The sequence below is a fragment of the Vombatus ursinus genome, unplaced genomic scaffold (assembly GCF_900497805.2).
Source record: "Vombatus ursinus unplaced genomic scaffold, bare-nosed wombat genome assembly UNPS02015404.1, whole genome shotgun sequence".
Classification (NCBI taxonomy): Eukaryota; Metazoa; Chordata; class Mammalia; order Diprotodontia; family Vombatidae; genus Vombatus; species Vombatus ursinus.
In genome coordinates this window covers 1942099-1965638 of record NW_020955182.1, presented here as the reverse complement: position 1 = coordinate 1965638, position 23540 = coordinate 1942099, and the positions used below count along the sequence as shown (strand labels likewise).

Here is a 23540-nt window from a genome sequence, read left to right as displayed (position 1 = left end):
TCTTTAAAGCATCAGGCCAAGTCTAGTATATTTCCTAAAATGTGGCTGAGCCAAAAAGTGAGCAGTTTAGAGGCACAGGTAATGGAGATAAAGCTGAAACGCAGGTTGTGCCAGAGTACTGGGGGTTTGCATGTCAGGCTGAGTTCAGAACTGGGGAATCACTAATGAATGTTAGTAGAAGCTAAGAGTTGTGCTGAAGAATCTTCATCTGACAGTAAGTAGTGGATCTAAGGAAAGATACAGGTTAGGAGGCAAATAAAATAATCTGGTTATGAAGTAGTGAGAATCTTAATTAGACTGAGGGATTGGGAATGAAGAGGAAAGAAAAGACGGAAAGCTTGGCAAATGAATCGGGGGACTGGAGGGAGAATTTGACAGAAAAACCCAAGTTCTAGTAATGGAATGCTGTTCTGCCTCCACAGAATTTGCTCCCCTTAACACAAGGTCTCAAAGGATCTTGCTGGGACTTTCACAACCTTTTAGAATGACTAAGATCACCATCTAAGGAAAACTCACAGCATCAGTCATATCTTATGTGACTTATTTAGGTTTTGAGCTAAGCCAGGACCAGGTTACCCAGACCAGAAGGGTAGTGGCATATATACTAGCCACAAGGAGAAGGCTGGCGAGGGGATTAGTTGAGGCTTCAGGATTCAGATAAAAGAATAGCTACTTAATTCAGAGTCTACGTCAACTTAATAGTGCTTTGAACTACTTCACCATTGGTACCCAAGGCATGATTTATACACCCCATCTTGTTATTTTTGCCTACTTCTCCCACAAATCCACCCGAGTATCTACTCGGTGTGCTGGAAAACTGGCCCACTTGAAACATTAAAATGCATACTGAAGTGGGTTGTCCATTTATTGTCTTACAGTTTTCACTATATGGCTCACTTCTCAGAAATATATAGACCCAATGATGTTTTTAAGCACTCCTTGAACACAGATTATCGGTAACATATTTTACAGTCTATTTATGCCCACAATCTATATATCTGTTGGCCCTTTAGGTTAATTTCCATGCTGATAGAGATGTTCCATAATTTACAACAATATGACAACAGGGGAAGAAATGCTATTAAAAGATAGATTTTTGCAATCCCGGATTCATTAAAAACCTAATGCAAATTCCAATGTTTAATTCAGCTCAATATCCTATAGGATTAATAGCGATGAAACTCAGTAACTTCCTACTAGAATGCATGGCATTTGTGGGTAATTTATTTATGTATGCAATGTGATTAGCTAGACCAGTTTGTCCCAACGACAATGTCCCAGTGACAAAGGAGGTTTTGGAATATGTATTCCAAGTTCATGTGCTTTCTGCGAGGAGCTGAAGGTCTTGCCTTCAATGGGGAATTCTTTGGTTTAGAAAATAAGAACATCTGTAAGGTTAAACATTTTAACTTGATGTTAATACTCAATAAAATCAATCAATAAAACATCTATAGTTCTGTCTGGGAATGTCTTGTTTATTTTTGACAATGTGAAAGCTACTTTTTCAAAGAGATAAATTTTACTCAAATGAACACTATGCTGCAAAAAAAGTTGTAAAATTAGTACCGAGACTACCCTTCAAAAAAGTGCTCATGTTAACTTCTGGTCACTCGCCCCTCACTCGGATGTCACAGGAGTTTTTCCAAAGAGAAGGAGCACAGTCTGTCTCCAAACTCATCCAAACAGTATGTTCAATTCAGCGGATTTGTGAAAAGTCTATTTTAGTATAACAAACCATACAAAGATACAGGAAGGTAGATCTACAAATACAGAATACAGCCTGGCATGGCTTAACACAACTCTAGCTTCTTGCGTAGGTATTGCACATCTCACTCCACGGGGTTCTCAGATCCAATGATCTTCCATTATCCCATCAGTACCCAGTGATGAGGAAATCTCTCTGGCTGTCCTTCAAGGTCCAAAGTTACTCCACAAATTTCTGACGCCCATGAACGTGCTGCATCATTGCCTGGTAATCTATACTTAGAAAGCCTAGATCTCTTTCCATAGTCTATAGCTCTATAATTCGCCCCTAACTGGTCACATCTTAAAATTTTACTTTTTATGTGTCTTAGCAAACAATGTCCTACATTATATTGACTTGTAATTTCACACCAGTTGTTTATATGGAGAGTAAACTCTTATCCAGCATGGTTAGCAAAGTATTTGTTCAAGTCAAATTTTCTGTTTAACAGTTAGCTTCTACACCACAAAGTTCAAAAAGTATGCAATAAAATACTTACACTAAAGCTATACTGAAGATAACTTCATTTTTCTTGGATGATTCAGAAGGCACTTCAGGGATCTTGCAGTGCCATCAATCATTGTGCTGGTTAACAGAAAGGTCCAGTTAATAAAACAGCATGGTGGATAATAGAGTTTACCATAAATGGATTCTTTTACGGTACTGAAGGTGTTTGAAAACAGTATCTTAAGCATTTCTCCTGGAATTTCTTTCAATATTGCTACTTTGTATTACATATGAAGCAAAGTAAAATAAGAACTAAATCCTATCCAAATACCATCACTTTAATATGACTTGAGAATTTGCTATGGTAAAATTCTTCTTAACAAGCAGAAAAGACTTCTGTCCTTTATTCTTCTGGCATGTATACCAATTCCTATTCATGTGCTCAGGAGTTTTCCTAGAAGAATGACGCATCAAATAATCCAGTGGCCTTAATAGAAGTTTACTAGATTGAACTGAATTCGAAGCAGAACTAATTCTTTTCAGATGAAGAAAATGCCTACATTTCATAGGAGATTTACAGGTATGACCAGAAATGTGTTTCCAGTCATTTACTTATTCTTAGTTTCACGTAGATTTGAATGCTTCAGTAACAGGAAAAAACTACCTAATTATTCCTTCGATTACTGTAGCTTCTATCAGATGTGAAGGCCAGGCATGTGTCCAGTGGAGGATGTGCATCTTTCTAAATGAGCACCAAGTTTTTATCTCAATGATTCTCAAATAGTGTCACTAGAAAGCAGATTTTCAGTGGTGTGGCTCCCACCATGAAAGAGGGCTAGACAGGTATCTGGGAAACAGGTACGTGTTATTGCCTCACAACGTTTGGTCAAGAGGCTAGCTTACTACTCCCTCCACACCATCTGTTCCTGGTACTGTGTATTTTTATTTCTCAGATTTAATACTCCATTTTATTTTTTTCCCCTTAAGTCTCTACTACCATCACACACACACACACACACACACACACACACACACACACACACACACACACACACACTCTGCTTTTATGTAAAATCAGGAATACCAAATTCATCCTTAAAAATGCTAAGTTTTGTCTTGATTTGGTGAAGACTACTAATCAAGAACACTATTCTTGGGTGCAGCTAGGTGGTGCAGTGGATAGAGCACCGGTCCTGGAGTCAGGAGGATCTGAGTTCAAATCCAGCCTCAGACACATGATACTCACTAGCTGTGTAACCCTGGGCAAGTCACTTAACCCACAATGCTTCACCCCCCCAACAAAAGGTACCGGGGGCAGCTAGGTGTCACAGTAGATAAAGCCCTGGCCCTGAATTCAAGAGGACATCCGAGTACAAATTTGGCCTCAGACCAAACACTTGACACTTACTCACTAGCTGTGTGACCCTGGGCAAGTCACTTAACCCCAACTGCTTTAAAAAAAAAAAAAGAAAAAAAGAAATACTATTCTTGGAGAGCTGTTTAATAAATCTGTTTGATTTCTTTTGTATCACATGAAAGCACAGAACAGGTGACTTCCATCCCTTTACTTCTTTGCCTTTTTTTCCTCCTTCCACCTAGGCAGTGCAGAACTTTTTTACTTTTAATTTTTGGAGTCATCTAAATGGCAAATAATCTTATACTCATCAGAAGAAACAATAAGGTAGAAAAGATTTCACAAGAATCTAGACAAATTCCTGTAGTGGTTGTCAACATTTGACAACAAGTATCCCAGAGAATTGTGAAGCGGGGACACAAAAATATGAAATGGAACATGAGAATGGAAGATAAACAAAAATTTATCCCTGCTCGACAAGCTCCTCCATCAATACTTGTTATTACCTTACGAAAACAAGCTTACTCATATAATGGATATCAAACACAGATAAACTCAAGATCCAAATACTGGCATTTTGCCGATATCATTAAGTGATGGGAATTAGGATTCATACTACTTTAACAATGGACAGTGGTGTTATTTCTAGTTTGCTTGATTTTCAGTACAAAAACCACATACCATCAAAAAAAAAAGTAAAAAAATACACGAATGAAGTTGAAAGGCACCTCTAAAATCCTATTGGGACAAAGAACCCAAACTGTAAGTAACAATGCTTCTCTAAGATGTCATTAATCAGAGAGGTATCAATCAGCAGTTATTCAACATGCCACTACGACAGGTCAAATAAAAACTCAAGCTATCAAGTTAATCAAGCAACACCCTACCAACATCTCGCCCGCTTCTTGTGACCTGGACAAGTGTGTCAATAAGACCCGCAGATGAAATACAAACGATGATCGACAGCTGCATGCCAAAGTCAAAGCAACTCAGAAATAATTCCTCCCAGTAAAGGTCACAAATGTTACCAGATGGTATGAAAATATGCTTTCCAGTCTTCCTGAAAACCATCTTTCTTTTCTATTAATTTTCCTTTTTCCAATTCATCTTCAACACAGACTGTTTCATACCTGGTATTTGTAACCCCAGTATCTAGCACAGTGCCTGGCACATAGTAGGTGCTTAATAAGTGCCTGCTCAAAATCTTCAACAGCTCCCTACCACCTGCCTAATAAATTCCTCAAGTGACAATATGATGCGGTCAAAAGTGCTCTGGACACGGCAATCAGATGAAACCTAGATTCATTTCCCACCCCTGACACTTTCTAGTTGGGTAACAATGAGCAAGTGTTTTAACAGTATATTAAAGTGGGAAAAATAACAGCAACTATAAATCAACAAGATTGTGTGAACTATTTGGCACTATGCAAATCCCAGCTATTATAATTAACCTTTTGTATCCTCACCTAGAAACAGAGATTTAACAATATAATACCTTAATAGAGTTGTTTCGAGGATCAAATGATAACCTTTGCATATGTCAGAGCTGAACACGTCAATTATTATTAACTCAACACCGAAATCCCTCCAGAATTTGGCACCATATTTCTCCTTTTCCCCATAGTTTACAATCCAGATTAAACTGGTCTACTCACAATTGACTGAATCTACTCTGCATTTCCCCAAAATCTGGGATAACTTCCCCCTCCCACTATCTATCTATTGGCAACCGACATATCTTGTTCAAGGACCAGTTCAAATATCAACTTCTACTATATGAAACATTGTTTGATTTCCCTAGCCAGAATGATGACTTGCTCCACCTCTTGAACGAACATGCTTCCATCTGTACTCTGAGACCATTAGCTCGGTATCTGGAGGTGATCAGTCCTTTGGAACTGTGGTTGGTCATTATGTCGATCAGTTATCAAGTATCTTGAAGCTGTATTGCTGTTACTATATACAGTGGTCTCCTAGTTCAGCTCACTTCACTTTGAATCAGTTCATACAAGTCTTCCTAGGTTTCTCTGAAACTACGCCTTTCATAATTTCTTAAAGTACAACAGTATCGCATCCATCACATTCATATACTGTATCTTGTTCAGCCATTTCCCAATTCTTTGCTGTTGCACAAAGAGCTACTGTAACTACTTTTATATATATGGACCCTTTTCCTCTTCTTTGATTTCTCTGGGGTAGAGTTGTAGTCCTGGTGTTGCAGCATGCACAGTCGACTAGCATTTTGGGTGAAGTCACATCTGGATTTTAACAGTGCCCTAGGGATGTGCTTCTAGAGCAGGATCTCTTTAATTTTTGTGTGTGATACTAGACCCCATTTAACCATTTGGTGAAACATGGATCCCTTTTCAGAACATTCTTTAAACACATAAAACACATATCCTTGCAAAGGGAACTAATTATACTGAAATTTAAAAAAATTTTTAAATATGAGTCTTCTTGAAATCTATCCATGAACCCCAAGAATCTCTCTTCTTGAGGATGTAGAAACAGTAGTGAAGAAACAAAGTGAAAAACTGCTGAATGAAACCACACAGATAAGACCCATGCTGGAGTGGACAATCTTTTCAAAATAAAATTTTTATTGTTATCTTTTGCTTTTTAAAAATCCATCAGAATTTTGGCCAGTCTTCCTCTCCCTATCCCCTCCCAGAGAACCATCCCATAATAACAAATGCTTACTTAAAGAAAAGAAAAATCGGTAAAATCAATCAATGCACTATAACCTAAAAATTCACTCAATTGTTTTGTAGTTATTCTATTTATGTTGTGGTCATTGTGTGTGTTGTTTTTCTTGGCTGTTTACTCCACTTTGTATGAGATCATGTACATCTCATGAGCTTCTCTGTATTGATAGTATTCAGCATGCCTTGCAGCACAATAATATTCTGTCACATTCATGTACCACCAGTTTCTAGTTGGGCATCTACTTTGTTCCCAATTCTCTGGTATCACAAAAAATGTTTTTATAAATATTTTGGGGTATAACTGGATTTTCTATCAGTGATCTCCTTGGAGTATAAGGCTAGTAGTGGAATCTCTGGATTAAAGGGTAAAGACATTCTGCTTACTTTATTTGCATACTTGCGAATTACTTTCCAAAATGGTTGTGTTGATTCACAGCTCCTCCATTAATGCACTACAATAATGCTACCCTCCCATAACCCCATAGTAACAATTTAAATGGTATTGTTATCAATTATTCTCAATGTACCTGGGTGAAGATGCTAAAAACATCTCAGACTACTAGATATATAGATATATATATATCTATATATATCTTTATCTTCTCTGTGTGTTTTGAAAGATGACTAGTAACATCTATAATTATCCAATCATGTCTACTTTCAAGCTGTAAAAAAAAAAATTGTAAGAAGGGAACAGGGAAGCTTTTGCTATCAACATTCCCCAGACCACATCTTAATAATCACACAATAGGCCAAATGATGTAGAATAAAAGAACCTACTATGCTTTATTGTCTAACTATAAAATGCATTTGATTTGCTGGAACAAAATACGTCCATCTCCAAAACAGGTTCATCTCCAGCAAGGTATCTTTACTGTATATGTCAAAATACAACATTCCTCAAAAGAGATAACATTGTCCTATGACCCCTCTGATCATTAATATCAAGGCAGGCATAAAACAAAGATACATACTTGTCAATGTTATGTTAGCCTCTGTCACAGAGGTCCAATGTGGAGTTGAAAAGCAGGATTCCCTAAAGTCTTCCAGATGTTCCTGTTTGTGGATGACATACTCAAGCCCCAAAACACTGCAGAATCTCCTAAATGAGCTTTACAATCACTCCAAAGAATTTGGCTCTTCTATTCGAGAAAGCCCAAGTACATGATGAAAGCCTATTGTCCAGATCATGATATGCAAGAGAGCTTTTTTCATTTCTATGTGTCTTGGACAGAAACTACAAATGGGTAGAGTTGGGCCAAGAGTTAAACAGGAGGAGAGCAGGCAAGACTGCCTTTGGGAAATTACATAGCTCTCTTAAGGCCCCCAAGCTCACCTCTGAAATGCTTTTTTTTGGGGGGGGGGGACCCTAGGCAATGGGGTTAAGTGACTTGCCCAGGGTCACACAGTTAATAAGTGTTATGTGTCTGAGACCAGATTTAAACTCAAGTCCTCCTGAATTCAGGGTCGGTGCTCTAACCACTGCACCACCCAACTGCCCCAATTTTTGTCAATTTTTAAAAAATAATGCAAATCCTGGACCAACAATTTTCAAAAAACTGAAATTGAGAATTACCCAAAGTACAATGGAGAAGGCAGGAACATACTTTACAAAGAATTCTACAAGATAAATTAAGGCTGTCAAAAAGTCAACTGGGGGGCAGGTAGGTGGAGCAACGGATAAAGCACAGGCTCTGGGAGTCAGGAGGACCCGAGTTCCAATCGAGCCTTACTAGCTGGGTGACCCTGGGCAAGTCACTTAACCCCAACTGTCTCACCAAAAAGCAAAAAAGTCAATCGAAAAACAAGTAGTACCCCTCCAGCAGAATCCAAGTTCCCTGAGGGTAGGGTCATTCTTAGGCTAAAAACTGTGCCAGGCACTTAGTCCACAGTTAATAAATGCTAGTTGATTGATATAACTAATTTGCTGTAAGGTAGCAGCGTTAGGTTTTGTTCATGGGCTGGAACGCATGTCCTTAGAACTTTCAAGGAACTGGGGATAAATTTATGATGAAGATAGAATGAAATGTGGATGAGCAGGAAAGAGGGCCACTACAGCTATTCAAGTAACTGTAATATACGAGGAAACAGATTTGTTCTGTACAGGCCAGAACAGTCGTGTCAAATTCAAATAAATAGATCCCAGCTGGCTGCATACTGACTTAGAAAAATACAAATTAACATTATCTATATTATATGGCATTTTTGTTAAACATTATCCAATGACATTTTAATCTGGTTCAGGCCACACTTGGAATTTTGCAGACTGTGAATTTGATACCTCTGGGCCAGAAAACAAAAGAACAAATTGAAAAGACTGTCTTAATGCTACAAAGAACAATTATAGCTATCCCAAAATGGAATGGCGAGTTCTATGCCAGTGGCTCAAGGACATGTTAGGAATGTTGTATTCAGGAAGAGGTATGACTCTATGCTTGCTATGTCTTTTTCAACACCTAAGATGTTGAAATTACTCTTTGCCTGTAAGCAAACTTTTTTTGGGGGGGGTGGGGGTGGGATTCCATGTTTAAAAAAAAAAAGTATGAAAAAGCCAGAGTTACCAGATGTTATCCTTCCTACATTAAGATGAAGGACAATTTTATGTTTCCAGTAGTGACAGATTAGTACTCATCACTCTCACAGGCAGAGTCCTCCTCTTTGCTGAACGACACACCTATGCAGTGTAGCTGGGTACAAATTTAGGGATACATGTTATGCATCTAAAACAACCAAAGTCACAAGTTTTTTTGTTGTTGTTAAAGTGCCTACTATGTAACACAAAGCACTGTGCTAGGTACTGAGTGCAGAGTTCATATTTAAATTAGCCACAGGTGCATGCAATCTAAGCACATAAATAAGATTTCAACACATTACCCAATAACTTAAGGGAGCATTACAATATAAAGTACCTCAAATCTTTATTAGGCCTGAGGTGAAGGTAGAAGTTAGTTATCACACTGGGGAGGGACGAATCAAGGTGAGGGAAAAGAACCAAGGAAGGCAGCTACATAAAGGAGCTAGCATTTGGATTGGATTTTAAAGGACTGTTAGGGATTGAACAATAAAAGGGCAAGAGGGCTTTCTAGGTAAAGAGATCACCCTCTCAAGGTGCAGCAAGAGAACCCACAGTACGGTCCCCCCCTTCTCAAAATAAGGAATAATGAAATACAGCTACAAAGGTAGGTTGAGATTGTGCCAGATTGTGGAAAAGAATTATGAATGAATGCCAGGCAAAGGAATTTGATTTTACTTGCAAAGCATTAGGAAGCCACACGAAATTAATAAGACTAACAACCATATTTTTACACGAGAAAGATTATTCTGGCATTGATGGGAGGCCAGAAGATCTATTAAGAGGCTAAATAATATTCTAGGCAGGAGGAGAATGTTAAAGAGACAGTTGGCATGTTCTTGGTGATATCTGACCAGGTAAATGTGGATATGAGGACGAGATAAAAGTTTAAGGTAGAAGGATGATTAGTTTTAGACTTGCTTAGACTTTGGGTCCCAGTGTGTCATTCAGATGGAGATGTCTTTATATGGAGTTGGAAATGAGCCCAGAAGAGAGGCCAAGACTAGAAATAGAGACTTGGGAATCATTTTCATAGAGTCCTATGGAAACTACAAGAGTTCCCAGCAAAGGAAAAAGTACACAAAGAATACCCAGAACACATGCTTGGGGACCTCCAACATGAGACTGAGAAAAAGATAAGGAATCAATAAAAGATGGGAAAGGAGAGGTCACAGAAGAGGTAGGAGAACAAGGAGCCTGTGGCATCTCTTAGGTTAAGGGAAGAGAAGCTAACCGATAAAATAGACATGGAGGTAGTTTAAGGTGCCAAAGTACCAAAAAAAGCCAAACTAGTAAAAGAGGATGACTCCAAAAAAGCCAAACATTTTTTATGGCAGTCATTGGTAGGCAAAGCTTACTTAAGAGGATTAGAACCCAGGACCTTCAGTAGCTTCATCAGCATAGGAGTACAACATTTTTATGAAACAAAGCTTAATTCCTGAACATAATTTATTTGTGTGATTCACTGCTAGGCTGTTTAGTGCCCAACAGTGGTATGCCTGCACCCATTAAGTGTTTACTTAATGTCTGCTGAGCACTTTTTGCAGTGGCAAATTGGAATTTGAAAGGGTGTCCATCAATTAGGGAATGGCTGAACAAATTATGTTAAATGAATGGGATGAAATACCACTGTGCTGTAAAATGATGAAGGGATGAAGGTGTCAGTTTCAGAGAAACCTAAGAAGACTTACATGAACTGATTCTGAATGAAGTCAGCAGAACCAGGAGAATAATATATACAGTCACACTGATATTGTAAAGACAAACAACTTTAAAAGACTTAGATCCTCTAAGCAATGCAATAACCAAACACAACTCCAGGGGCCTTATGAAGAAACATGTTACCCATACCTCCTGAGGGGTGATGAGTGTAGGCTGAGATTTTGTGGAAGTCATGCAGGTTAGGGCATGGCCACAGGGACAACACTTCCCCCATTACACATGTTTCTAACTAGACCTTTGTTTTTCTTCCTTTCTCAGTGGGGAGGGGGGGAAGAAGGGGAGATGAAGGGAGAAAAGGTAAATTTTTTTGTTGATTAGAAAAAATTTAATTTACAACAGGTTTGTTGAACCAAAGTCTCAGGATTTATGAAACAGTATCTGGGAAGACAAACTACATAAAGTTCATTCTCTGTTGGTTTCTTTCTGGATCAACAATATCAAAGAGGAAAATTTTAGCTCCAAACAGAATACAAATTTGATTCGAATGTTCATGGGAACCTCAATACCTTTCTTCTCAAGGCAGCCACCTATTGATAGTGTGGTAATACTTGGGGGAGACAGTGGCTTAACAAATATAAAAATTTGTTTCTAACAAACAAAAACTGAAAGGATTTATTAATCCTCAGATGAAGAAACAGTAGGCATAATTATCAGTCTGCACATGGCACAAAGCTGGGTGACAGCTGGTACAGAAGAATATATATCCCTGTAGGGCAGTGGCTCTAGTTTTATCTTGGTAATATTAAGTTATAAAGTTTAAAACTGCAGTTAAGACTTTCGGGACATTATCTATAGGTCCTAACAACGTCTTGTATATTGTTTTAAGATTCAAAAGCCAAATGAATAACAGACCAAAGCAAAGTCCTAGGGAAGTCCATCTCTATACTTCCATTCAAGTAAGAAAGCTTACCTAATAGCTAGAAAACTGATCAATTACATATTGGTTGCATCTTGGCTAGCTCACCTGGAAAATGAAGTGTCCTCCAACCTTATTTCAGCATACCAAAGATATAACCCTGTCATCTTTGAATGAATCATTCCTTTCTCAATCAACCATGAATAATACCTGACATTGATATAAGTGCTTTTCAAAAAACTTAAATGTGGCCTTTTGAACCTCACAATTAAACCTCAGGTGTAGGTTCTTAGGTATCTATGTTGGTTCACATATTAAACTCAGAGAGGTTAAGGGAGTGAAGAACTGGAGGTGGAATGACAAGTCAGTCTGTCTCCCAAGTTTAGTACTACACTCACCAGGCAGGCTAGATGGCTTCTGAATTGACTGGTTTGTACAAATGTCTCTAGCTCAAAGAACTTATCACTTGATCACTTTACAGAGCCACAGGGTTTGGGTTTATACTTTTCTCAGAACCACCACATGTCAATGTCTTTTCCATTGCCTTGCTGGAATAAAGGTCTTTAGCTGCCCTCAGTGCATCCAACTGTATTCTAGTGCAAGCCACCGGTCTCAAGCCCTTCAGTTATAAAGCACACTGACAAAATGGAAGGGGGAAGAGGCAAGACAGTGTGGTGACTAGATTGGGAAAGACCTGGGTCTGGGAAGAAGATTTAAGGAGACATTTAGAGAAGAGACTAAACTTAGTTCAACTTTCTTTTCATGTTACAGATTAGGAACTGAGGTCACAAATGGGTATATGACTTGACCAATCTCACGGAAGTTACACATCAAGATTGAGATTCAGGCACAAAATCTAGGGCCTGCCCTGCCCTGGCTCCAGTGCTCCAAAGAGGGCAGAACCAGAACCGATGAAGAGGCCCTAAGCCAGGTGTTCTTAACTCAAGAGTTCATGAACTGGTTTAAAAAAATAAAAAGTTTTGATAAATGTATTTCAATATAATTGGTTTCCTTTCTTCTTCTACATATTTTATGCATTTAAAAGCATTATTCTGACAAGGGTTTCCTTAGGTATCATAGACTGCACAAGAAGAGTCCATAAGACAAAAAAGGTTAAGAAACACTGTTATAGGAAGATAAACGAGGCCTTAGTCTAAGCTGCTTTCTAACAGTAAGACAGACATCCTTATGAATTAACAAGTTTCCCATGTTACTAAACTGGAAGTATTCAAGTAGAGGAATACAATAAGGTTGGGCAGGTCACTAGAGAAACCCAGAGTTTATAGCTGCAAATTAAATTTAATCTTAGTCAGCAAAGCCCAAGGATGGAAATTTACTTTTAACTCACAATATAATGCTTTCCAAAAGCAAAAATAAATGATTTGTGGATAAGCCAGGAAAAAACAATCCAAACCAAGTTTCCTCCACCAGCACAGCCATCTAAGAAGGGTCAGTAAACTCTTCAATCCTTTCAGTACTTCCTCCAAAAAAATCCCTCTATTATTGTCAAGATACTTTAAAACAAACAAAAGCCTATTCCACAGTTTTTAGTCCAGTATTCTCCCTCAGAATCCATCCCCACCTTCCTGTCTAGCCTAGGAAGTCAAACTACCCTCCTGAAATTATCTCAAACACAGATCCCTAACACCTCAGTGAACCGTCCTATTACTCTGGCATGGCACACCCTAGTGTCTCCTTCCTTTTTCTCAGATCCTACTTCAATTTATTGCACAGCACTTAGAACTTGGTCACAGATTACCATTTACTAATGTCTAAGGTTTTAAAAATGTAACAAAGTAAACATACCCTCCCTGCCAGCTCCCACAACACTCAGCATACCATCTGATTAATTCCCTTCACAAAACTCAAGGTGATTACATTTCCAAAGCAGCATAAGGTGAGCCAACTTTCCTCCCCCCCCCATTTCACTGTATTAGTGGTGCTTTCCCACCTGCCCTGGTTCCCAACTCTAAGTCAAAGGGAACCCCAGTAAGGGCTGATTAGGTTAGAAAGCATTACTTCTCAAATACTTATTTTTGCTCTTTATTTAACCTTCCTTCTTCAAAGCAAAATACTTAGATAGCTGAGGCGACCGCTATGTAAAATACAATGGAAAAAAACACAGGATCATAAAGCAACAGGCTATATATACACTAATTTTGTTGTTTTAACAATTTTCTAAAAGGCCAAAAGCACTTAGATATATCAGCCTTCCAGAGATCCCAGCAACTCCCCCCACTAGTGATCTCTACTTTCTCATCATCCTTTTGGTTCACTCACACCACACGATGAACAGCACATCAAAACATAAACGAAAAGTGAAGTTTATGCAGCTGTTTGCCATTTCACAGTCATGCTGCTGCCAACACCTACTGTGCATGTTAGCAAGGACAAGTCTTTCTCCTACATAAACCTATATGCTCCCATGTACTTTGACAAGCATTATTTGAAAGTCAGTCCTTGACCTTTTATTTTTATACCCTGGAGTTGGATGTTTGTGTTAGGCCACGTACTTTTGCTCTAGTTCACTTAATCCCCAAATAAAGTATTGGATCATATAATAATGTAGTGGCTAATGCATTTAATCCTTAGCAATGGTTACTAGAACCTATGGTGTAGGAGATTTATGGACACATGAACGTAATTGGAAAAAGAGGTCATGACTCCTAAAACTGAGATCATAAAATCCCCAGATTTCCTTTCATAGCATGCATGATCTTTTGTTGCCTGAAAATAATATGCAATCCCAATTTTAATTTTGTTGAGTCATCTCTGCCAAGCAAACCTTCCCTTCTTGCTCTGTATTCCTAAAAGTTAAAATAGTCTGAAAAATTATTTATACTTTATACAATAATTTTGGAAATTAACCATTGAAATTATAAGTGTAGAAAAATTAGTTGAGATAAGTACTTGAAAGCAGTAACTACTAAGAAATTCCAAATGGAATTCTGAAAATGCATTTTTTAAGTTAAGGCTAATTTACTTATAACTTGGTACATGGCTCAATTCAATTTAACATGCTCAACAAACTGGCATTTTCTAATGTTAATATTGGAGATGACAAACTTTCTACAAATGTTTCATTTCTATAACTAATAACTTCCATTTTAGTTATTTTCAAGGGAAATTTACCATCCTTTAAAAGATTCACCAACAATAATTTTAATTTCCACAACTGTTATTGCTTCATTCAAATTTAATACTTAAGAGTAACAGTTTTTTGCCTTTTTCAACTCCAAAAAATTACAAAAAGTTATAGACATTAATAAGGGTTTGCATCTGATTATCAAAACATACATAGCCTTTGGGGGTCAAGTAAATGGATTTTCATCACCTATGACCTTAAGCAATTTGTCCAATAGCAAACAGCCTGCTACAGATATTGAAATGGCTAACACAGTTGAAAAAATTAATTTCAATGAGGAAAAATCTGCTATTGCTAAATTCCTATTTGCATTAAATATACTTTTTAATTAAAACTATTTCAATCCACTAAAAAACGGCACAAATGATAGTCCTTTATGTTTATTCAAGATTTGGGGATCACTGGGCCTATAAAGGTTTGGCTGACTCAGACCACAACCCTAACTTTCATATTCAAATTATGGAGCACAGAATGACAAGCAGCAGCTGTGATGTCAGTTTAATTAAAAATAGAGACTCTTAGAAGTTACAGTACAGACTAACTTTAAATTACACTAATGCTGCACTTAGTGGTATTGTTTTTAAAAAATTCAAAGACCTTTATATGTGTAAAAAGCAAGTCAGACAGTCCCTGACCTCTTTTTAAAGAAGCTCCAAGGCTAAAAGAGGCAACTCTAATGCAGCCAGATAAGAAGGTCATAAAGATCAAGAACAAGACCAAGAATACAAATTAAACAAAGAACTGCAGCCCAGCCTTGGATCAGTCCTATTGCATGGCTTCACTACAAAGTTTCTTGAACCTAAATGTCTAAGTGGCAATTTGTTTGTAGGCTGTGTAAGCCAAGAAAAACGGCCATTTAATACCTTCCGCTCCACATACAAAAAGGTGTAACTCAAGTTCAAGGCCAAATACCAATTTAACTATTAGTTTTGGGATCTTACTTTTGCCTTCAAATAGATTTTTAAAAATCAGTGATATTGTAAATGAGTCTTAAGATTTTACTTAAAAAAAAGTTGTGGGGAGAGGAGGGGGAGTTGGTTGGTGGTTGCTTTACAAACTACAGACATACTAAACATATTATCTGATTTAGGATAATTTTTTTACCTTGAACATTAATTTTCTGATGTTACTGAGTTTCTTATATGCAAAACACTAGACTAGTAAACATTTAAAATCATACATAACAAGGGTCTTGGTTCTGATACATTTACTAGCCGAGTGTCCCTGATCAAGTCACTTAACTTCTGCCTCAGTTTCCTCATCTATAAAATGGAGATAATAATAGCATCTTACCTCCCCCAGAGTTGTTATAAGGATGAAATAAGAGTTAAGTGCTTTGCAAACCTTAAAGTGCCATACAGATGCTAGCTATTATCGTTAGTTATAAAAGACAAGGTTTAGGACAAATAAATCACTATCAGAAAATAGTAATAATTAAACACCTACATCAAGTTTTATGTTCAAATTAGTTAAACGTCCAAAAGAAGCCTTAAACTTACTTTACCATTTTAGTAAAAACACAGGCTGTATTTTTATGTCACACTCAATTTGGTTTGTACAAAAACCTCAGAATGTCCTATAATTTCAACAAGTAAATGTTAGTTATCATTACTTTAACATTTGGTTCCTAAGTATCTCATTTTTGGGGATGCTACTTAGATCTGAACCAATATGGTAGCATGGACATGAAAATTTTATGCCATTCGGTGGTTGACCAACAACTACTGCTTAAGTGGGTCCTATTCATCCTGGGGATCAGAACTCAATTTATCTCCCTAAAACTAGATTTAAACGGCAATAGCCACATGTTCGTACTATCAGAGACCATTACACTGAGAATCCAAGTTCTGTGAGAGCAGAAGACTAGTCTTACTTTACTTGCATCTTCCCCTCTGGCCTCATTCAGTACCTGACCCACAGCATGTGTACTCAATGCTTGGTGTTGGAGAATATGCTAAGTTGTTCTTTTAGCTCTGACAATACGGTCCTAAGAAGTACCCAAGAAATTCAAATCTGTCAGAAATGTGGTAGGGTTATTTAAGCTCTATTTAATAAGTCATTTTAGATTAAAGCAGGGTTAAACAAAAGCTAAGAAACTAGTCAAAAATTTTTAACTCTCTAAATGTGATTATCAAATTTGGCTGACTTATAAGCTTCTTGAGGGCAGAGACAAGTACCATATTCACACTGCTGCACCTTCAGCAACAAAGAATCCTGCTGAATGAAATGCTTCCCCAAGGGCTCTGAGCCCCACACAAATGAACTAAAACCAAGTTAAAAAACAAAAACAAACAATTCTACAATCTGTCCAACTCACATGGGGCCCAAAAGTTGTATTTTTCAAATTCAGAAAAGCTAATCACAGTGTTACTGTTCAGAAAATTACGGATCATAGGATTTAGAGCTAAAAGGTCACCTAGCTCAACCTCCCTTATCTTCTATATGCAAAGACTGAGACACAGGAAGATTAAGTGACTAGAGGGTCACACAAGTAGTAAAAACAGAAAGCTAAAGCTCAGAAACCCAACGTCCTGACTCCAAATTCAGCGCTGCTTTCATTGCGGCCAGTAAGTTGCCTCTGGAAAGTTTGAGGTTTCTGGTACTTAAAGTATCGTCTCATCCTTTCCAAATATGTTACGTATTGTGTGTCTATGAAAACAAGGCTTAAAAATGTGCTATCAGTTAAACCAGTATTCACTCTTTTTCATGATTTTAGAGACACTGTCAAGAGGTCACTAAATGTTTTAATCTATTTTCAAAATTTTCAGTCATTATTAGAAGTTTCAATTTAATACAAAACAGAAAAAATAGTTCAAAAGATCTTACTGGGTTTTCCACCACACTGGACATTCAGCAAGGAAAAAAAATTACCAAGCAACTTGGCGAAGCAGGAAGCTTAGTGATGCTCAGAAATTTCCTTTAGTTTCTATACAATAAGCAATTAAAAAAAAAAGAAAACTTACTTAAATCAAGGCTCCAGCTATACTCCTCTTCCTCAACCTCTTATCAAGTGTTAAGAATGTTTCTAAGCAAATGGAAACTTCCCTTAATTTCCTGAAGCTCAAAATACAATCTGACCCACAGGAAAGGAGGCTTCAAAGGGAGGTGGTGACTGGCCTGAACAAAACTCACTGCACGAGAAAGAAGTTACCAGCGAAAAAAGTCCAGATGCAGAGAGTTGCCTTTGGTTTCCAGCTTACAATTGGAGTATTGTCTGAATCTAAACAATAACGCAGGATTTCTTTCCCTTTTTAAAAAGCTATAAGGCAGAGTGGGGTATTAAACTGTGGCCGAACCCCCCTCCCCCAACAGCACGTAAGAAGACCCTGCTCTAGTCGAGGGGCACGGCGAGCAGAGCCGGCCCGACCCCCGACCGCGCCGCGCAGGTAAGCAGAGCCCGGGTGTCCGCCCCCTCCCCCACGCCGGGCCTGCGAGAATGTAAACAGATGCATTCCTGCTGCCGCCCCGCTCCCCGAGGGGAGGTCCGGCCACGCCACGCCGCGCCGCGCCGCGCCACTTCGGGGAAGCCCCGGCGCCCATGCCCCCCACCTCCAACTTGGCTCCCGGCTCTCCCAAGTTGTTGCCTTCCTTTCGCTGCCTCCGGCAGCCCCGCCCGGGCCAAGCTGGAGAGGGACTGAGGGGGGGGCGGCCTTTCCCGGTCGCCGCTCTCCCCGGGGCCGGCCCCGCGCCCCATCCCTCTCCGGCCGGGCCGTTCTGCCCTGCCGGCCCCAGGCCTCCGCCATGGCGGGGCGCCCAAGCTCCGCCCTCTCCTCCCGGGCCCCCCAGAACCGCAAGGCCGGCGCGGATCAACAAGTGGCCGCGCCTGGCCGCCCCGCCCCGCCCCGCCGGGCCTAGCCCTGCGCCCCCCTCGCCGATCGGCCCCCGCCGGGCCGGGCCCCGCAGCCTGCGCCGCCGCCCGCCTCACCTGGATGACCTCGTTGACCTCCCGGATACATTCCACCATGTGCTGCAGGATCTGCTCGGCCGTGAGCACCTCGTAGCGGTAGTCCTCCTCCTGCTCGTGCCCGGGGCCGCCCCCGCCGCCGCCCCCGCCGCCGCCCCCGCCGGGCCCCAGGGCGCTGCCGCCGCCCCCGCCGCCCGTCTCCCCGCACAGCAGCCCGTCCCGCTCGCCCCCGACGCCCAGCCCGGGCTCCACCAGCTCCACCTCGCCCAGGTCCAGGTTATCGTCGTCGGGCTCCTCGTCGTCGTCGTCCTCCTCCTCCTCGGCGCCGCTGTCCTCCTCGCTGCACTCCTCGTCCTCGTCGAACTCGTAGTTGTAGCCCTCGTCCGAGTCCATGGCGCGCGGGGGGCGGGCGGGCGGCGGGGCGGGGAGTTGGGGGGAGAGCCCGGGCCTGGCCGGCTCCGGCCCCGGCCCCGGTCCCGGCGGGCGCGGGCGGCGGCTCCTCCCCGGCCGGACGCGGGGGGCCCGATCGGCAGCGGCTGGAGGTGGTGGCCGGGGGTGGGTGGTGGTGGTGGTGGTGGCGGTGCTGGTGGTGACGGCGGCTGCGGCGGCGGGGAGGAGAGGGGGTGGGGAGGGAGGGGGACCCCGCTCGCCTCGGTCAGACGCGGCTCCGCTCCGGCCTCCGAGAGAAAACAACCCCCAGCGCCACCGCCACCGCCACGGCCGCTGCTACCGCTACTGAGCCAACAAAGGGGCGTGCGTCACCGCGCAGCGCTACGTCACCGCGTCCCGTCACGCCGCCTCGCCCCGCCCCGGAGGCGCGCCCCGCCTCTTCCCGTCGTCCACCGCCCCGCCTTCTTCCCGGGCCGGAGATGTGCTGAGACGGCTCGCCGCCTTCTCCGTGGCCCCTGCGCGGCTCCCGGGGAAACCCCGACGCCCCCGCGGCCTCTCACCTTCCTTCCGGTCTAATTTCTCCGCTCCCAGACTGTGAAGAGCGCACGCGCGCGCGCGCGCGGAAAGTAGCTTCGAAGAGCCGCCATGTTGGCGTGGAGGGCGATTGCACAGCGCTGGCCGGGGAGTGAGGAGCGGGCGGGCGAGGACCATTGTCATGTGGGTCCCCCCCCCACCGGTTCCGCTCTCTTCCTCGGCTCCCACGAGTGGAGGGAGTGACGGCGGTCCTCGGCCTGACCGACTTGGACGGCCCAAACATTCCCGGGACGGCCCAGCCCGACCTGGCTCGGCCGGCAGCCAGCCCGCCCTCACGTCGGGCCGGGCTGCGAGGCTCGCGGGCCGGGATTGGGCCTAGCCTGTCACTGCGGCCCCCAGTCCGAAGGCCCTTGGGGCATCCTCTTGTCCGAAAGAAGCCTCAGACCGAGAAGAGCAGAGGAAGGAAACTCTGAGTCAGCTAGTCCAGGAGCCCGGCTTGGGAGATCGATTGTGGCCGCGATCTCCGTGGGTGACCTCGTGGGACACGTGAGATTCCACGTTCAGCTTTGACTAGCGCCTCCACTAGCTTCCGAGTTCGGAGATGACGGCAATGCGCCCCGTCCCGGTGGAGCCCTCATCCTGCCGATGGAACATAGTGTTGACACTAACAGCAAATGCACAATATAGAAAAAGGAATTTCTGGGAGGGCAGGAGGGGGTCAGGATAACATGCCTCTGGTAGGATAGTGATTCCATCTGTGCAGATCAATTTATTCCAGGCATAGGGCACAGCCATTAATGCATAAACATAACCTTAATTTCATAAGGGGTTAAAAATTGGGGTCTTGTAAGACCCGTTATAGTTCTAAATCCAGGAAATCCTAATTTGGCTACTTTGTAAATATTTAGAGTGGAGGTAGGGGAAGTATAATAGAGTGTCCTAACAGTTTTAATTAAGTGTTTTAAAACTGCACAAAGACTTGGGACATGCTGTGTATTGAGTGTAACACCCATCCTGGAATCAGAAGAATTGTGTTGGAGTCCTGATTTTTTGTTACCGAAGCGAGTCATCCTTTCCCTTCTCTGGATTTTAGTTTTCTCAACTATTAAATGAAGGATCGAAGTTGATTTAATAGTCTCCATTTGAGTTCTACATTAATGTGATTCTGAGGCACGTCTGTATTGGAACCATTTTAATAGCAGCACCAGAAAGTTGGTTCCCATGTTTTTCTCTCCAGTATTTGCCTAATTATTTCTACACCTGAGACAGCCCAGGAGAGAAAAAGAAATGAAATTTTGCCACCTTAAAAGTGTGAAACTTGTCAGGACTGTTGTTTTACTTTTTCCTGGATATTGACATTGCTGAGATCAACAAAGGATTTGTTAGGTTGCATCATTCCTGAAATATCTTCCTGTTTAAACTCTGCTCTAAAATTGTCTTTGGTAGAAGCCCAGCTGATTTTGATATCATTGTTTACTGATATGTATCCTTGATATAGGAAGCTTGAGGTAGGAGGAAATAATTTTTTTAAAAAGTTACTCTCATAATAGTTTAAGCAATTCACTGTATCCTAGGGTCATTATATGACCATCTCCCTGCCTCCAGGCAAGTCTGAACTACATTCTTAGAGTTGAACTAATTCTGTGTGTGTGTTTATTGCTAATATTACAGACTGATGCCAGACTGGAAAAATCTGACAAGTCTGATTCAACAGTTGTTATCTTGATACTGTGCAGCAAGTGAGCCTAGCACCCTGTGGCTGGCGTGATGACCACAAGGAGAAGCTGTAGCAGATCAGACTCACTAAATTTGAAGGTTTGTCCACTTTGGCTTCATTCATAAGGATTTACCCCAAATCACTGAACTATCACCTCTATTTTCTAGGATAGGAAATCGCTCCATCTTAGTGTTTTGCCAGAATAATACACTTTTCCTACTATTACATATCATCTGCACTTATGAACAGTGGCTTTGTGCATAATTTTCAAAGATAAACATCTGGGCCCTCATTCAGTTCTTATTTTAGAACTCCATCCTGGATTCAGGTTGAGTTATTATTGCTATTCCAAATAAACCAGCTTAACAACTGCTCTGGCCACAAACAGACAGAGAGATGACCCACATGTATTATTGTTTTTTTAAAGTGACTGGTATATCAGGTGGTATATCAAGGTGATGCCTATTATCTCTAAGCTGTGGTAATGGTTGAATATGTCAATCATGATGCATAAACAACAGGATGAGAGACCCATGCCATAGACAATAAACAACTGGTGCTTCCTTGTCTGAAGTGTTGGTGTCATCTGAGAGATGAATGAGATGGTGCACCCTGAGCTCTGCTACTGACTTATGAAGTCTTGGGAAAGACTATTGTCTCAATGCACCTTCTATGATTCCTTCACAAAAATTTCACATCCTCCTTAAACCTCCTTAAAATCATAATTTTAAACTGAGTAGGCTTTTTAAAAGATTTAATCTGATGTTTTCCAGAGTAAGAATTCCAGAGAGGCAAGCCTTGTAATAGTAGATAGACAACCAAGCCTCAGAGTAAGGAAAACTTGGGTTCAAGTTCTACTTCTGACACATGTTGGGTTGCAGTGTGGCCTTGGGCAACTCTAAGACTCATAAGTTGTAGAGCAGGTGCTCATCTGTTTTAGGAGAGGGAGTGTCCTTACCAAAAGACATTGCTATGCCAATGAAATCACAATTCCAGTTGAAAAAAAAAAAGGCAACACCCAAGGATTTCTGGTTTTTCCAAAGTCACAAATATAAACAGCCCTTACCTGCCAGGAACTTACTGTGCAAGTGTTAATAAGAAGTTCTTCTCAGACAGATAGAAAATAAAATGCCATAAAAATTCTTCTAAGAGTAGATAATAGAAATAATATCTTCCAGCAAATCCAGAGCACTCCAATAAAAACCCCAGCCTCCAGAACAGATTTGAGAGAAATTGATGAGTACAAATTTATTTCAATGCAATTTGGCTTAATGCAGTTTTATAGGCATAACATTTAAAGATTTTTTTTCAACCAATGTTTTGTAATGATATAATGAATACATTATTGCCAGGCTCTGCCATAAGGTATCAAACCCTGTTTGTAAATATGGCTGAATCTGAAGCTAGCCAGAGCCAGGAACCTTTTTTATTTGGGCCAGTCATAAAATGCTCAGTATGATTAGGATGACTGTATATCTGCCCTCATGCTGATGGTTCACATTTTGCCCGCTTTGGCTTTTTCCCAATCCAGTGTTAACCAAATCCCCTTGTCTTGACCACTGGGTAGACCTTCTAGAATCTAGTTGGGAAGGGTTAATGTTCTTGTTGGGAAGTGGAAATTCTGTTACCAGTTTTAAAAATTACATAGTTTCCAGGCTGTGAAAGAACTCATTTAAGGTTTAATAACTTAAAGTTTGGCTGTAGAATTCATAAATGCTACCTCTCATTGTTATATTGAGGAGCAGCTAGAATTGTAGAGCCTCATAGTTATAAAGGATCTCAGAAACCATCTAGTTCAGCACTTTGTTTATAATATAATGGACAAGTGGTCATCTAGCCTTTTGTTTGAAGACCTACTTTTGGATAACCTTAATTGTTAAGTTTTTCCTTGCAGGTAATAGATCAGCTTCTCTAATTTCCATTCATTGGTTCTAGTTCCAAACTCTGGGGTCAAGCAGAAAAATACCTTTCGTATATAGCACCTTTTCACATGCTTGAGGACAGCTGTTATCTACCCTCTTAAGTCTTCTTTTCTCCAGTCCTTAAATGGGGTGATATTGACACCTTTCACAATCCTGATCACCCAGCCCTGGGTGTTTTATCATAACCTTTCTAAAATGTGACACCCTGAATGAACACAATACTCCAGTGTGGTCTAATGGGGCAGAGTACAATGAATATTACTCCTTCCCTGCCCTCCATTCTTTGTATGCCATGCATCATCTTATACTCTCCAAGATCACATTAGCTTTTTGGGTTGCTATAGCATACTTATCTGAAACATTCAGTCTGTTAAAACTTCCATCTCTTTTTAGTCAACAAACATTTATTAAACATTTACTATGTGCCAGACACAGTGCTAGATAGTGAGAATTCAAAGAAAGGGAAAAAAGAAAAACCCTGCTCCTTTCCTCTAGGAATTCACATTCTAATAAGGGAGAAAAGTAAAT

General features: G+C 41.0%; 1 protein-coding gene across 1 annotated transcript in view; it reads right to left on the bottom strand.

Annotated features, from left to right (window-relative positions):
* The window catches only part of ARIH1 (ariadne RBR E3 ubiquitin protein ligase 1), an 82139-nt gene extending 63276 nt beyond the window's left edge, over positions 1-18863 (bottom strand). Inside the window, exon 1 of the mRNA XM_027847392.1 lies at positions 18471-18863. Coding sequence (XP_027703193.1) covers positions 18471-18842 — 372 coding nt within the window. The 5' untranslated portion in view covers positions 18843-18863. The remainder of the gene's footprint in view (positions 1-18470) is intronic.
* Positions 18864-23540: the final 4677 nt, after the last annotated feature.